The sequence below is a fragment of the Geotrypetes seraphini genome, chromosome 4 (assembly GCF_902459505.1).
Source record: "Geotrypetes seraphini chromosome 4, aGeoSer1.1, whole genome shotgun sequence".
NCBI lineage: Eukaryota > Metazoa > Chordata > Amphibia > Gymnophiona > Dermophiidae > Geotrypetes > Geotrypetes seraphini.
This window is the reverse complement of record NC_047087.1, coordinates 123,933,980-123,950,630: the sequence shown is the minus strand read 5'-3', so window position 1 is coordinate 123,950,630 and position 16,651 is coordinate 123,933,980. Positions and strand designations below refer to the sequence as shown.

Genomic DNA, 16,651 nt, shown 5'->3' with positions numbered 1-16,651 from the left:
AAAGACTACTACAGTAATTTGATCAGCAGCCTACTATGCAAAGGAAATGCAGCTTATAAGGTCCCTATATCTATATGTCTGTTCATGCCCCTCCCCATTAAATTGAACTGTGTCCCCTAACCACACCAAATGTTTCAAAGCCAAGCAGATCTTGTGTTATTTTTTTTAATCTACCTATACCTTTAGATACCTATGTTCCAAAGTGTTATTCTGCCTCCAACGCTTAAATCAAATTTGATTTTACTACGATCATTACCAGCTCCATCATTATTACTCCTTGAACAAGACTCTTTACTTACTCTTGCTGGTTCCAAGACTAGCTGCTCCACGAGTCAGTCATTTATGGCATTTAGAAAGTTTACATCTTTAGCATGCTGTGATGACAGAGAATTGATAAGGGTCATTTATTTCTACCATTGCTTCCAGTTTTAGTAGCCTGCTCGAACTCTGCCAGCATGTCGCATTGTTTCAACATACTGCTCAGGAAAGCAGTGATGTACACCCACTTCAGTACTTCCCTCCTCACATGTGAAAGATCTTAACCTGCAATGGACCCTTGTGGTGTTCTTAGGCTTTATTTTTTTATGTACTTGGTGTCTGTATCATTCTCTCACTGGTTATCCTTCTAGAAGATCTTCCAGAAACTTGTGCCTTTTTTCATTTAGTGCTATAAATTCTAACTTTTCAATCTTTTTATATGAAAATGCCATAAGTATAAATATCTCAGTGTATCAATAATGAGTTCTGATTCACCAGGTCACCTAAACAGCAGATTCAGATACGGTAATCTAGAATCCTTCATATTTACATGTTATTTATTAAAATCCATCTGAATTCCTTGAGCTGTTTCCACATCAAAATATTCTAGTCTCCCAGCCTAAATGATATCCTTTGAAAATACCTTCCTCCGACAATACAATCCTAGAATAACCTCTATAATCCCATATAATTTCTTCTTGGCAAGACTGTGAGTAATGGTGAAGAGTCAATTGGAACTAAAGCAAGGGTGGGCAACTTTTATACAGGACCATATAATTAGAATGTAAATGAACTAGTTCACCTCAGCAATTCAGCTGAGTAGTTGGTGTTTCCCTCTAAATTAAACTAAACTAAATCTTGGGTTTATATACCGCGCCATCTCCACATTTGTGGAGCTCGGCACGGTTTACAGGAATTATAATGAGAAAGGAACTCCAAGGAAGGGTTGGGTGAAGATCGGAGAAGGAAGAGTGTTAGCGGGCTAGGATGTCGGAAGAGGAGGGAGAGTTAGGTTTTTGAGAAAAGCCAGGTTTTCAGATGTTTACGGAAGGGTTGGAGAGCACTCAGGTTCTGAAGAGGGGAGGCGAGGCTGTTCCAGAGCTCGATGAATCTGAAGAGGAGGGAAGTCCCCAGTTTTTCAGGGTGGGAAATGTCTTTTAGTGAGGGGAAGGATAATTTCGATTTTTGGGTAGGTCTGATGGTATTAAGATTTGAGGAATTCCAAGAAAGTGGAATTAATGGAGGAAGGATGCCGTGGAGGATCTTGAAAGTTAGGCAGATGCATTTGAAGTGAACTCTGGAAATTATTGGGAGCCAATGAAGCTTGGAAAGGAGCGGTGAGACGTGATCGAATTTACTTTTTGCAAAGATGAGCTTGGCCGCGGCATTTTGAATCCGTTGAAGTTTGTGAAGGTTTTTCTTCGTTAGGCATATGAAGATAGAATTGCAGTAGTCCAGTCTGGAGAGGATGATGGATTGGACGAGAACAGCAAAATATTTTTGATGAGAACAGGATCTTACTTTCCTCAGCATGTGTAGGCTGAAGTAGCATTTTTTTACCAGGGAGTTGAGGTGGTCATTGAAGGATAGTGTAGAGTCAATGATGACGCCCAGGACCTTGCTGGAGAATTCGAGCTGCAGAGTGGAGCCAGAGGACAGTGGGATTGAGGTGGGTAGCTGAGCTAATTTTGGGCCGAGCCAAATTAGTTTTGTCTTGGATTCATTCAGTTTCATTTGGACGGTGTTGGCCCAAGATTGGAGATTCGAGATACAAGAGGATATGTTCTCTGAGAGATTGGTGAGGTTCGAGTCGGTCTCGAGAAGGACAAGGATGTCATCAGCGTAGGTGTAAATTGTTTCAAGGGGGGATAAATGGAGGAGTTTTAGAGAGGTCATATAAATGTTGAAAAGAATAGGAGATAAAGGTGAGCCTTGCGGGACTCCACAGATTGGTATCCAGGGGGGGATGAGGTGCCATTCCTATTGACAGTGTAGGATCGGGAACAGAGGAATTTAGAGAACCATTCAAGGACTGTAGAGGTGATACCGATCTCGGAGAGTTGGTAGATCAGAATATCATGGTGAACAACGTCCAAAGCGGCGGAGAGATCGAATTGCAGGAGGACAGCGAACTTGTTACGGGAGTGAAGTTGTTGAACCTTGGAGATTAGGGAGGTCAATAGGGATTCGGTGCTGAAATTGGGGCGAAAGCCATATTGGTAAGGTAGGAGAATGGAAAATTTCTCAAGATAGGATGAGAGTTGGGTCGATATGATGGTCTCAAGCATCTTGGTTAAGAGAGGAATATTTGCTATTGGGCGATAGCTGGATGGAGGAGAAGGGTCGAGGTCGGGTTTTTTCAATAGAGGGGTTAAGGCGATATGACCCATTTCTGGGGAGAAAAGGCCCGAATGCAGGGCGGAGTTTAGGAGTATGGTAATGGAAGAGATGGCCTGAGTGGGTATTTCCTCGTAGAGGTAGGAGGGGAAAGGGTCTAAAGAACAATTGCAAGATTTCAGTTTGAGACAGAGTTTAAGGATGATGGATTCGGGTACGTGCTCAAAGGCTGCCCAGAATCTGTCGGCTGGGATAGTGCTAGAGGCCGTTGGAGTAGGGTAGGGGTCAGTGAGCACTAGGGCGTTGTAGGAGATTGCGGGTGGGAAGGAGCAGCGTAGGGTAGTGATCTTTTTATTGAAGAATTTTGCTAGAGCTTCGGATGAGGGAGAGGAGGGGAGAGAGGTGGAGTCTTTTTTGGAGGTTAGAGAGCGCCAGATTTTGAAAAGTGTACTGCTCTGGTTGTTGGATCTGGATATATTCTCGCCGTAGAAGTTCTTCCTAGCTTTTTTCAGTGCTGAATTGTAGAGCTTAATGTTGGCTCTTCAGGACTGTCTGTTTATGGGGGAGTTAGATTTTTTCCATATGCGCTCTAGGGCTCGACATTTCTGCTTTAGTTCTCTGTGAGGTACCAGGGGGCTTTGCGAGGGTAGGAGATGGATTTGGTGGAAAGGGGGGCGAGGGAGTGGAAGGTGAACTCGGAGAGGGAGGTCCAGTTATGCCAGTTGGATTCGGGGTCTGCGGGCTTGGGAGCGGAGGAGAGTTGTTTGAGAAATTTTGTCCAGAACAGGTCGCTTGAAATTTTTTTGCGAAAGGTGATGGAATTAGAGGAGGGGGAGTGGCCCCAAGATGCGACATGAAGATGGGTAGGCAGAAGGACCCGAGGAAGTGGTCAGACCAGGGGACCTGTTCCCAGCGGGTATCGTCGGCTGCGGTTTTGTAGGCGGTAAGGTCCAGGAAACTAATGAGGTCTAGAGTGTGTCCCTTTTCATGGGTTGGGGAAGGTGAAGGGGGGAAAAACCAAGAGAGATGAGGAAGTTCTTCAGTTCAATCGTATCCTTGTTGGTGTTGTCGTCAAGGTGGAGATTGATGTCCCCAATGATCAAGAGTCTTTGAAATTTGAGGAAGGCGTTTGAAATGGTGTCGAGAATGAGATCAGAGGATTTGTTCCAAGGGGTAGGTGGGCAATAGAGAAGTAGGATACCCAGAGGGTGAGGTTGGAGTTCGTCATTGACCGAAGCTAGCATGTATTCTAGAGAGGTGTGGCTGCTCTTTTCGATGAGCTGGACATCGAAGAATGATTTGTAAATTAGTGCCAGGCCGCCGCCTTTTCGGTTAGTTCTGGGAGAGAAGAGACCTTGGTAGCCGTGGGAGCAGAGTTCATTTTGTGTAAATATGTCGTCTTTTGTGATCCAAGATTCCCTGACGCATAGGAATCCCGGGTCAGAGTCTTCGAGTAGGTCCTTCAGGATTTGGATCTTATTGCAAGCGGATCTGGTGTTGCAATAGAGTGTTGGGACTGGGGTGAGTGAGTCTGAAGCAAGGTTGGGGAGATTAGCGGAGGGAACAGGCTTTAGGGAGGCGTGGTTGACTCTTCAAGGGTTTTTTTTGAAGGGATGGTTTCTGGTGCGCAGCAACGTGGGGATTTTGAGACCAGGGCAGATGTTAACATCGCTTGAGGGGTCGGGAAGGAGGTTTCAAGCAGGGGGAGGTGTATGGAGAAGAGCAGGAGAAGGAGCCATGAAGGCGGCTTCATGATGAGGATACAATAATTATTATTATTATTTTTTTTTTTTTTGGGGGGGGAGAGCTTTATCGGGGAAGAGCTAGATAGTTTGTATCAGAAGAGGAAGAAGGTTGGCATGGAGTCCAAGCTTAGAGGAGGATGCACTATGATATCTAGACTGGATAAGCGACAGGATAGTGAACTGGGTAGTCTGCGAGGTTAAGAACTGGATGATCAGCAGTAGGTGGGGTAAGAGTCAGAACAGTTGGAAAATCCAGACTTAGGTAGCAGGGTAATAACATGTGGGAATAATAAGTGGCATTTAGAAACAATAAATGAGGTAAGAATCAGAACAACTGGGGATCTGGGAAACATCCTGTAAGATGTTTAAGTGGGGTAAGGGTGGGGGATTTGAACCAGGCAAGGTATGACAGAGTGGCCCTTTCTGAAAAAGATGTGGGACGGAGGAAGGAGGGACTAAGTGGAGGTGGCTTCCTCCTTCCTCTGCCTGAAAAATCGCTGGGGAGACTTTCAGCAGCCCACAGCGGGCTGAGGCGATCTCCTCCGGTGTGAATGTAATCAGCAATGTGCTCTCCTGTGTCGGGAGGGGGGCGGAGTAGGGCTCCCACACTCCTCTCCTCGGTGCAGAGGGGGTCCGATGTGAAGGCAGGCTCCTCCGGTGTGAATGCAGTCAGCAATGTGCTCTCCTGTGTCGGGAGGGGGTGGAGCAGGGCTCCCACGCTCCTCTCCTCGGTGCAGAGGGGGCCCGATGTGAAGGCAGGCTCCTCCAGTGTGAATGCAGTCAGCAATGTGCTCTCCTGTGTCGGGAGGGGGGCGGAGCAGGGCTCCCATGTTCCTCTCCTCGGTGCAGAGGGGGCCCGATGTGAAGGCAGGCTCCTCCGGTGTGAATGCAGTCAGCAATGTGCTCTCCTGTGTCGGGAAGGGGGCGGAGCAGGGCTCCCACGCTCCTCTCCTCGGTGCAGAGGGGGGGCCCGATGTGAAGGCAGGCTCCTCCGGTGTGAATGGAGTCAGCTTCAATCGTGTAGGGGGAGGGGAGATAGCACAGTTACTTACCGTAACAGGTGTTATCCAGGGACAGCAGGCAGATATTCTCAACATGTGGGTGACGTCATCTACAGAGCCCCCTAGCGGATGTTCTCGCAAGCAGACTTGCTTGAAGATCTTCAAGCTTGCGAGTGTACCGCGAGTGCCCCTCCCGCCCAACCTAGGCATGCGTCTCCTCAGCGTGGCCTCAGTTCAGATAGCTAGCAAAGAAGCCACCCCGGGGAGGTGGGTGGGTTGCGAGAATATCTGCCTGCTGTCCCTGGATAACATCTGTTACGGTAAGTAACTGTGCTTTATACCAGGACAAGCAGGCAGCATATTCTCAACATGTGGGAGACCTCCAAGCTAACCAGAAAAGGATGGTGGGAGAATTGGCATTTCAGGAGAACAGATTTTGCAAAACTGACTGGCCAAAATGGCCATCACGCTTGGAGAAAGCATCCAGACAGTAGTGAGAGGTGAACATATGAACCAAGGACCAAGTGGCAGCTTTACAGATTTGCTCAATCTGAGTCGAGCGGAGGAAAGCAACGGACGCCGCCATCACTCTGATCTTGTGGTCAGTGACTCAACCTGGAAGGGAAAGACCAGCCTGAGCATAACAGAAAGAGATACAAGCGGCCAACCAGTTAGAAATGGTCCGCTTAGAAATAGATCGCCACCAAGCAATTAGGATCGAAAGAGATGAACAGCTGGGGAGCAGTGCACTTCAAGTAGAAGGCCAGCGCACGCTTACAGTCAAGGGAATGCAGAGCCACTTCTCCAAGATGAGAATGGGGCTTTGGAAAAAATACAGGAAGAACAATGGATTGGTTGATGTGAAAATCCAAAAAAACCTTAGGCAAGAACTTAGGATGGGTACAGAGAACCACCTTATCATGATGGAAGACAGTGAAAGGTGAGTCCGCCACCAAGGCCTGAAGCTCACTGACCCGAAGGGCAGAAGTGAGGGCAATAAGAAACACAACCTTCCAAGTGAGCAACTTCAAGTGAGCCTGCGCCAGCGGCTCAAAATAAAGCTTCATCAATTGAGCAAGGACCACGTTGAGATCCCAAACCAAAGGAGGAGGTTTAAGGGGCAGACGAAAGTGAAAAAGGCCCTTCATGAGGTTTTCCATCAATTGGCTGATGAAAAGCAGCAATGGCACTAAGGTGGACTTGAATCGATGAGGACTTGAGTCTAGCCCCAGATAAGTGCAACAGATAATCCAGGACAGAAGACAAGGAGGCAGACTGTGGGTCCTGGCGCAGCTGAGCACACCAAGAAGAAAAATGGGTCCACTTCTGATGGTAACATTGGCGAGTGGACTCCTTCCGAGAGGCCTCCAGGACATCCAGCACAGACTGGGAGAACTGGAACGAGGGCATTAAGTCTCAAGGAACCAAGCTGTTAAGTGCAGAGACTGCAGGTTGGATGAAGTAGAGATCCCTGACTCTGCGTAAGCAGAGAAGGAAAAACAGGCAGCAGAAGAGGCTCCCTGGAACTGAGCCGCAAACAGAAGGGAGAACCAGGGCTGTTGGGGCCACCGAGGAGCTATCAGAATCATGGTGGCATGCGTGGACTTGAGCATGACAAGAGTCTTCAGAATCAGAGGGAACGGAGGAAACGCATACAGAAACAGGTTCGTTCAATCCAGAAGGAAGGCATCCACCTCAATCCTGTGAGGGGCATAGACCCTGGAGCAGAAGCGGGGCAACTTGTGATTGAGGGAGGGGACGTAAACAGATCGACATCTGGAGTCCCCCAACAAGCAAACACCTGATGCAGGGTCGAAGAATGGAGAGACCATTCGTGAGGCTGCAGCAGATGACTCAACCTGTCCGTCAGGCAATTCTGCTGGCCCTGAATGTAGACTGCTCGAAGAAAACTGTTACGGCGGATAGCCCAATCCCAGAGCCGCATCGCCTCCTGGCACAGGGACAAGGACCCCGTACCCCCTTATTTGTTGATATAATACATGGTGACCTGGTTGTCCGTGCAAACTAGCACCACACGGTTTTGAAGCAGATGACAAAAAGTTTTCAGAGCGTGGAAAACCACCCGAAGCTCTAGCAGATTGATGTGATAAAGTGCGAAGACCGTCCAAATGTGTCCCCCTGACGAGTTCGTCGCGAGGATCTTCTGTGGAGGAGGAGCATGAAACAGAAAACCTCTGGAAAGATTGGAAGAGAGCATCCACCAGTTGAGAGACTGCTTCAACAAAGGAGTCACGACAATGAGTCGAGAGACAGGATCCCGGTCCTGGTTCCATTGGGATGCCAGGGTCCACTGCGGAATGCAGAGGTGAAGTCTGGCAAAAGGAGTCACGTGAACTGTGGAGGCCATGTGGCCGAGCAGGACCATCATGAGCTGAGCCGGGACCGAGGATAGTTTATGGCCACCCGCTGACACAAACAAACAAGGGCCTCCTGACGAGGCCGAGGCAAGAAAGAGCGGAGGCAAACCGTGTTCAGAACCGCTCCGATAAACTCGAGGGACCGGGACGGACAGAGGTGGGGCTTGGGAAAGTTCACCTTGAATCCTAGACTCTGAAGGAGCGAAATAGTCTGATTCTAACACACAGAACCTCCAAGCGAGAGGACGCTTTGATCAACTAGTCGTCGAGGTAGGGAAACACCTGCAGCCCTCGGAGACACAGGGCTGCGGCCACCACTACCAGGCATTTCGTGAAAACCCTCAGTGAGGCTGCCAGGCCGAAGGGAAGAACACGATATTGGAGATGGAGATCCCCCACCCGGAATCTCAGATACCGGCGAAAGGCAGGATGAATCGGAATGTGCGTATAAGCCTCCTTGAGGTCCAACGAGCACAGCCAATCCCCCTCATCCATCAGGGGATACAGCGTAGGAAGGGTGAGCATTTTGAACTTTTCCTTGACCAGAAATTTGTTCAGAGCCCTGAGGTCCAGAATCGGACGCAGATCTCCTGTCTTCTTGGGAACCAGAAAATACCGGGAATAAAACCCCATGTTCCACTGATTTGGAGGAACCTCCTCGACTGCCCGGAGGCTGAGCTTCCTGCAGAAGAGGTAGTTGAGACCTGGCTGAAGGAAACTCTCTTGTTGGAAGGTCCGGGGGCACATGACTGAAGTGAAGAGAGTTACCCCTCCTGGACAATGGAAAGCACCCAACTGTCGGTGTTAAGACTTTCTCACTGGGGATAGAAATGATGGAGACGACCCACGATGGGAAGGGGGGAAAACTCCAGAAGAAAGGGAACCGGCAGGCTCAGACAAGAATTGTCAAAAAGACGGCCCAGGCTTCGACGAAGCTGGCGGCTGGGTCTTAGTAGGACGCTGCTGCTGTTGCTGCTGTGGTCGCTTCGAAGGTGGCCGAGAGAACGCAGGAGTAGATTTCTGCGGGTACTGCCGAGGAGGAATTTTGTACGGCCGAGCCGGAGGAGTCTTCGGCTTAAGCCTCACCAGAGAGGCGAAAGACTGTTCATGCTCCGAGAGGTGCTTGGTGGCAGCCTCAATGGAATTAAAGAGTTCATGCCCCACACAAGGGAGATTGACCAGACGATCCTGGAGGTTGGTGGTTCATATCCACAATCCTGAGCCAGGTGAGATGACGCATGGCAATCGCAAAAGCCGTGACTCTCGAGGACAACTCAAAGGCATCATAAGCCGCCTGAAACAAATAGAGGTGGAGCTGGGAGAGCGTTTCTTCGAGAAGACAGAACTCCTGGCGCCGAGAAGCCGGCACGTCCGCCTGGAATGAGTAGAGGGCGTCCACACAGTACCTAAGATAAGACGTGAAGGTAAAATTATAGTTAAGGACACGGTTCGCCATCATTGAATTTTAGCAAAGACGGTGACCAAATTTGTCCATTGTACGCCCTTCCCGGCCCAGAGGAGCCACAGCGTATACCTTGGAGGGATTGGACCTTTTCAGAAAAGACTCCACCACCAAGGATTGGTGGGAAAGCTGAGCACTCTCAAACCCCTTGACCGGGACCGTCCGGTAACGGGACTCCATTTTGGAGGGAATGGCAGGAACAGCATAAGGCATCTCCAGGTTTCGGAGAACTGATGCAGCGGCAAATGCAGCACCTCGCGGGGCGAATGGGGGACACCCATCTCTGCCAAGTATTCCTGGGTATAGCGGGACTCAGACTGGAGATCCAGTTGCAGGGCCATATCAGAAATAAAACAAGTAAAGGAGGAGTTTCGAGAAGAAGACTCGTCCTCTGGAGGCGACCCAGAGCGAGATCTGGGAGCAGCAGAGAAAGAGGGGGAAACCACCCTCGAATAATAAGCAGGAGCCTCGGAGTCTCGAGAACGAGGAGGCTCGACTGAACTGCCTCAGGGGTGATGAAGAATGGCCCCATGGAAGGCGAATCGGGGAGGACCCTGGTGTCCAAGGCACCAGCTTGTGAAGCCTCGGCGAGGATAGGGTAAACGAAAACTCCCCTGCAGGCCTCGAGGAAAGCACCCGAGAGGTAGCCATCCGCCTACCGGGGAAAGCGGAGAGGACGGGGTCAAGCGAGGACCAGCCTCCCACTCAGAGGCCACCACAGGCTCCGCAGTCGGAGACCTGCCCTGGAGGGGCGGGGAAGACCACAGCTTCTTAGAAGGGGCGAGCCTCGTTGAGGCAGAGGGCGAAGATCGGGCCCCCCTTCCTGGACCCCCGAAAGGCCACACGCCCTAAATCCAGGGAGGAAGAATCACTCGAGGGCAGCCTGCGAGTCTTGCGAGTACGGCCTCGAGGCACGATGGAAGAACGCCCAGGCTGGTCAGACCGAGGCTGGGTTGAGGCCGAGACCAGTTGGCTCAAGGTCGGGACCAGTTGGCTCACAACCGAAGAAATCTGCGTAATAAGGATAGCCTTAAGCATGTCCTCGAACATAGGCACCGAGACCAGAGGATGTTGGGTTGGAGGTGCAGCAGTGCGCTCCTTCGGGGAAGAGTATTCCCTACGTGAAGAGGCACGCTTAGAATGAGGTCTCGAAGAGGCCGAGGAGGCAGCACTCACATGAGACTCCGAGGTAGGCTTCTTTGCCGGCACACCTGAGGAAGAAAGAGGAGACTTACCCAAGGCCAGTGTAGCAGAAGGGGTCAAGGCCGGAGCCTTCGAGGCCGAGGCCAAGCTCGAGGCCTGTCCTGCAGGTTCCATGGGGCCAAACAGTTGTAGAATCTTGGCCACCCTCCGAAGAGCCCGCGGTTGTAAGGTTGCACAACACGGGCAAGACTCGGTACGGTGATCCGCACCCAGGCACTCCACACACCAACAATGGGGGTCGGTGATGGAGATCACCCGGTTGCACTTGGTGCACATTTTTAACCCGGTACGAGGCCGGGACATAAGGAAAAATACAGCCAGGGCCCCGTGAGGCCAGGCGGCCTAACCAAGACCGGTAACCGGGTCAAAAAGACACGAAGGAAGAAAAAAAGGATGCGAGCACAGCGACTTGCCAAAAATAAAAAAAGCAAGCTGCGGTGCAAAGAGGCACACGAATACGCGCGAAGCAAAGGAGCATGGCTTCTGGCTCTGTGGAAAACTTAGAACTGAGGCCACACTGAGGAGACGCATGCCCTAGGTCGGGCGGGAGGGGCACTCGCGCATGCGCGGTACACTCGCAAGCTTGAAGATCTTCAAGCAAGTCTGCTTGCGAGAACATCCGCTAGGGGACTCTGTAGAAGACGTCACCCACATGTTGAGAATATGCTGCCTGCTTGTCCTGGGATAAAAGTTTACCTGCAAAGAGGATAAACCTGGTACAAAAAACAAAACAAAACAAAACTCATGAAATTATGAAAAAAAAAAGGAACAAAAAGGTTTCCTTCCATAAAACAGATCTAAAGTTGTGCAAAAAAGGGAACATGTATTTTTTTTTAAACCTTAAAGTCACAGCTGAAAACTGGAACTCTCCTGTAAGCTCCTCCCTAGGTTTTTCACCTTATTACCATAGGCCAAAGATACCATCTCTTCTTTCAAAGACCCACTGACTAACTGATGACCAGCATTGTCAGTCTTAGATAAGCCAGGACCACATGTAAAAGGTAGACAGTCCAGATTTTTGGGTGTGGTGGGGAGAAGAGAAAAAATGATGTTAAAAAAAAAAAAGTCCATCTTCTTCACTTATTTGCAACCTCCCAAGGCTCCATTCTCTCATGATTTCCAATATTCTTCTCTCATCTTGCAACACTAAGAGTTATGGGGCTATGGTCTTATGAAGACAAGATAAGATTCCGCTCACAGCTTCAATAAAACCAAGAAGATCTGCAGGTCTCCTAAAATTAAAAGAACTACACTTCTCCCTCCGAATATTCATTGGGGAAATCCTGAAAACCCAACTGGATTGTGGCCCTTGAGGACCGACATTTGATACTCCTGATATAAACAGTATAAATTTCTTCACTGAGCAAATAAATGACCATGTTACCTTTTCCTTAACACTACTACCTGTTTGTCAGATTCAAGGTTATAATTCTGTCCTTTGTTCTATTATGCACTGCACAACAGATCTTTAGTTTGCCACTTGGACCTGGTAATCCTTTTAAATCCCATCTAAGATCTTCTGGTCTACCCAGAACAGTGGTCTCAAACTCAAACCCTTTCCAGAGCCACATTTTGGATTTGTAGGTACTTGGAGGGCCTTGGAAAAAATAGTTAATATCTTATTAAAGAAATGACAATTTTGCATGAGGTAAAACTTTATAGTTTATAAATCTTTCCTTTTGGCTAAGTCTTAATAATAATATTGTCATTTATAGCTAAAGAGACATATGATCAAAAAACTGCTTTATTTTACTTTTGTGATGATAAAACATACCGAGGGACTCAAAATAGTACCTGGTGGGCCGCAAGTTTGAGACCACTGACCCAGAGCAACCTCATCCACACCCCACCCCTTCAGACTTAGCTTTGAAATAAGTCCTAGAACATTACTTCAACTGCTGAGAAATGTTCTTTAGCTTTGGCCTACTGAATAAGAATATAATAGCCTTACTGGGTCAGACCAATGGTCCAACAAGCCCAGTAGCCTGTTCTCACAGTGGTCAATCCAGGTCCCAAGGCCAAAACCCAAGGAGCAGCAACATTCCATGCTACAGATCCAGGGTAAACAGTGGCTTCCCCCATGTCTCTCTCAATAAGACTATGGACTCTTCCTCCAGAAAATTGTTCAAACCTTTCTTAAAACAAGCTACGCTATCCACTCTTACCACAACCTCTGGCAATGCGTTCCAGAGCTTAACTATTCTCCGAGTGAAAAAAATATTTCCTCCTATTGGTTTTACAAGTATTTCTCTGTAATTTTATTGAGTGTCCCCTAGTCTTTGTAAATTTTGATGGGAGTGAAAAATTGAACCACTTGTACCCGTTCTACTCCATTCAGGATTTTTGTAGACTTCAATTATATCTCCCCTCAGCCATCTCTTTTCCAAGCTAAAGAGCCTTAACCTTTTTAGTCTTGCCTCGTACGTGAGGAGTTCCATCCCCTTTATCATACTGGTAGCTCTTTGAACCTTTTCTAGTGCTGATATATCTTTCTTGAGATAAGGAGACCAGAATTGAATGCAATACTCTAGGTGAGGCCACACCATGGAGCGATACAGGGGCATTATAACATTCTTAGTTTTGTTAACCATCCCTTTTTAAATAATTCCTAGCATTCTGTTTGCTGGTCTTAAGGCAAGAGTCCTGGTGGCAACTGATTTTAATTTACTGCCGTTCGCTGCATATACCATAGTCGTTTACAGAAAAACAAACAAAGCACATCAAATATAAAAACAAAGAAAAAAGAAGAAACTGCATCAGAGCGAGCAAGAGAGAAAGGAAAAACCTTTAAAGGGTAGAGAAGCCTTTTTCGCAAACAGTTGAGAGTGCAGGCATAAGTAGAGTTGAAAGGAGACAAGATGAGTTCCAGCACTACTATTCTAACTGAGTACAGTGAAACAGATCTTTATTCCAGATGTAAAGTAGTATATGAATACAAATTCAAGTTACTTAATGTGAAAAGAACAAGAAAAAAATCTGGTTGGCCTGCTCTGGCCTATGGATCATAGTTTGACTACCCCTAAACTTGATTAAGGCTGTTAAGCAACAGCATTTAGTATCTCTTTCTAGCAATGCTCATGTGTTAATAGTCAAATGTTCTTACCAGTGTAACTTCCTTCTTAAGTTCATCCATATCCTTGTCTTTCTTCCCCTTCTTCTTACCGCCATTTTCTGAAGTGGCAGCCGGCTCATATTTATCACGCCCGGTCTATTGGAAAAATAAAGGAAGGTTATGTTTTCTGAAACCATCGCTCAATGCCGACAAACCAATATCATTTAGGAAGCATGCATATGCAATTACAAGATTCAAAGTCCTAGCATAAAGATAAGCAACAAAAGATTTAACGTTGTAATGTTTTCCTTATGTATATGCATACATTTTGAGAAGAACTGGGATTTGGAGTGCGCACAGTTCCATACTTTAGACATTCTAAAGAGGACTAGCCAATACTGTAATATTTATAAGAGGTGTAGCATGGCATAACAATCAAACCTCATTTGGTGGTACAACTGGAGCCAGAATACAGGAAATAGAAGTCAAGAAAGGCCCTACTCTGTTACATTTCATACAAGTGCTAAATTCTTAACAATTCTTGCTCCTGTTTATTTTATGGTTGTTAAATCTGAAGAACCACTCTAATTAAAACAGAGCTCTGAATAACATTATCAAAAATATACGAGAACAAATCTAATATCAAAAGGACATAAGCTTTTACCACTAGACCTAACAGCTGCCTCCAATAGTCTCATTTTAAATTGCTTGAATTATTGAGCAAGTTTGTTCAAAAGGTCTATGGTTCCAATTTTACTTTTCTAAATCTGGCACAGTCTGTTCATTGCAATCAGGAAAAATCCAACAAATTGATTTGAGGAGAGGTGTCCCACAAGGATCACTTCTTTCTCCCTTGTTTTTAAACCTGTATCAAGATTCCTCTGGCCAGATTGTTGGACAGCTGGGACTTCAAATTCCATCTGTTTGCACATTATATCCAATTGATTGTTTATGAAGGACCATCAAAAGCTCAAGGCAGGTCAGATTTGAATAAGAAATTAGATTGGTTAGCAAAATGGCTCAACGATCTTTTTATGTTGATAATGTGCTGCATTATGGCTGTCTAGGAGAAATCATTTTCTGCTTATTCCTCCTATGTTGGGAGGCAAGTTCACTCCTTTCAAAAATGAGATTGTAACGTAAGCTGTTTATCAAGTTTCAAATTTAAGTTTCAAGTTTATTTAAAATTTCATATCCTGCTTATCAACTATCTAAGCAGCATACAAAAGGTAAAATTGCAAATAAATATAGGGTAGCAAGTACAGACTCACAGATGTTGTCATCTACTATGTTACTATATTAAGAGGAGGAAAGACAAAAAGGGTAAATACAATAGGGAGGGAATGATTTCTTCATGTGCGGTGAAAATTATTGAGTGTTTATATGTCAAATGCGTCTTTAAATAAAAAAGTTTTTAGGCTTGATTTAAATCTATCTAAAGAGAATTCCTCATGAAGGAATGATAGCAGTGAGTTTCGTAATGAAGGGGCAGTTATGGAGAAGATTGTCTATGATACCACAAGCAAATCAATTTGTTGTAGTGAAGGTATGGCTACGAGATTTTAGTTACTTGATTGCAGTGATCTAGGTGAATTACAGGGAATGATTAATCTATCGATGAATCCTGGGGAGAAAAAAGATTCTTGATTTAAAAGGTTAGAAGTAATATTTTGTAGGTTACTCTGTGGGAAAGTGGTAACCAATGAGCTTTTATCAAGAGTAGTGTCACATGATCAAATTTTTTTGGCCTTAGATAAGAGTTTAAACAGCAGTACTTTGTATGATTTGGAGTCTTCCGAGTTCTTTTGGGGTTATTACCTTATATAACGTGTTACAATATTCTAATCGAGAAATGACTAGTGAGTGTATTAAAATGTTTACGGACAAAGTTTCCAGAAGAGCCTGTAGAGGTATGAGTGACGCTAATGGAAGATTAGATTAGATTAGAAGATTTACAATAGAACTAATCATGCGTATTATGACTCCACTTTGAAGTTTGATGAATTTAGGGCCCTTTTACAAAGCCACAGTAGTGATGCTACCATGGTAAATGCACCAAAGCCCATTCAGTTCCTATAGGTTTCAGTGCATTTACTGTGGCTTTGTAAAAGGGGCTCTTAATGTGGTAGTGAAATCATTTTCAGCTTAGGCTAAATCAATGAAGGAAAATCTGGTAAAACTGGTTCATGCCCTTGTCATCAGCAGATTAGACTACAGACTACTGTTAATTCATAAGTGTGTGTTCCAAAAGTTGGGTTGAAAAGGCTTCAGCTGGTTCTTATTTACAAGAAAGAAAATAATCATGTAATGCCATTACTGAAAGAACTAGAAAGCACAGTTACTTACCGTAACAGGTGTTATCCAGGGACAGAAGGCAGATATTCTTGACTGATGGGTGACAGCATCGACGGAGCCCCGGTATGGACAAATTTAGAGTGATTGCACTCTAAGAACTTGGAAAGTTCTAGTAGGCCGCACCGCGCACGCGCGAGTGCCTTCCCGCCCGACAGAGGCGCGCAGTCCCCAGTTAGGATAAGCCAGCTAAGAAGCCAACCAGGGGAGGTGGGTGGGACGCAAGAATATCTGCCTGCTGTCCCTGGATAACACCTGTTACGGTAAGTAACTGTGCTTTATCCCAGGACAAGCAGGCAGCATATTCTTGACTGATGGGTGACCTCCAAGCTAACAAAAAGAGGGATGGAGGGAAGGTTGGCCATTAGGAAAACAAATTTTGTAAAACAGATTGGCCGAAGTATCCATCCCGTCTGGAGAATGCATCCGGACAATAATGAGATGTAAAAGTATGAACTGAGGACCAAGTAGCAGCCTTGCAGATTTCCTCAATAGGAGTGGAACGGAGGAAAGCTACAGATGCTGCCATAGCTCGAACTCTATGGGCCGTGACAGAACCTTCCAGTGTCAGTCCGGTCTGAGCATAACAGAATGAAATGCACGCTGCCAGCCAATTAGACAACGTACGTTTAGAAACAGGACGTCTCAATTTATTCGGATCAAAGGACAGAAAGAGTTGGGGAGCTGATCTGTGGGGCTTAGTACGCTCTAAATAGTAAGCTAGAGCCCTCTTACAGTCCAAAGTATGTAGAGCCTGTTTTCCAGAATGAGAGTGAGGTTTCAGAAAGAAGACAGGCAGAACAATGGATTGGTTGAGATGGAATTCAGAGACAACCTTAGGGAGAAACTTTGGATGTGTACGC

General features: G+C 46.5%; 1 protein-coding gene across 3 annotated transcripts in view; it reads right to left on the bottom strand.

Annotated features, from left to right (window-relative positions):
- The window catches only part of ATP1A1 (ATPase Na+/K+ transporting subunit alpha 1), a 216,375-nt gene that overhangs the window by 100,614 nt on the left and 99,110 nt on the right, over positions 1-16,651 (bottom strand). For all 3 annotated transcript variants that reach the window (XM_033940421.1, XM_033940422.1, XM_033940424.1), the window contains exon 2: positions 13,488-13,592. In XM_033940421.1, the coding sequence (XP_033796312.1) occupies positions 13,488-13,592 (105 nt within the window). The remainder of the gene's footprint in view (positions 1-13,487; positions 13,593-16,651) is intronic.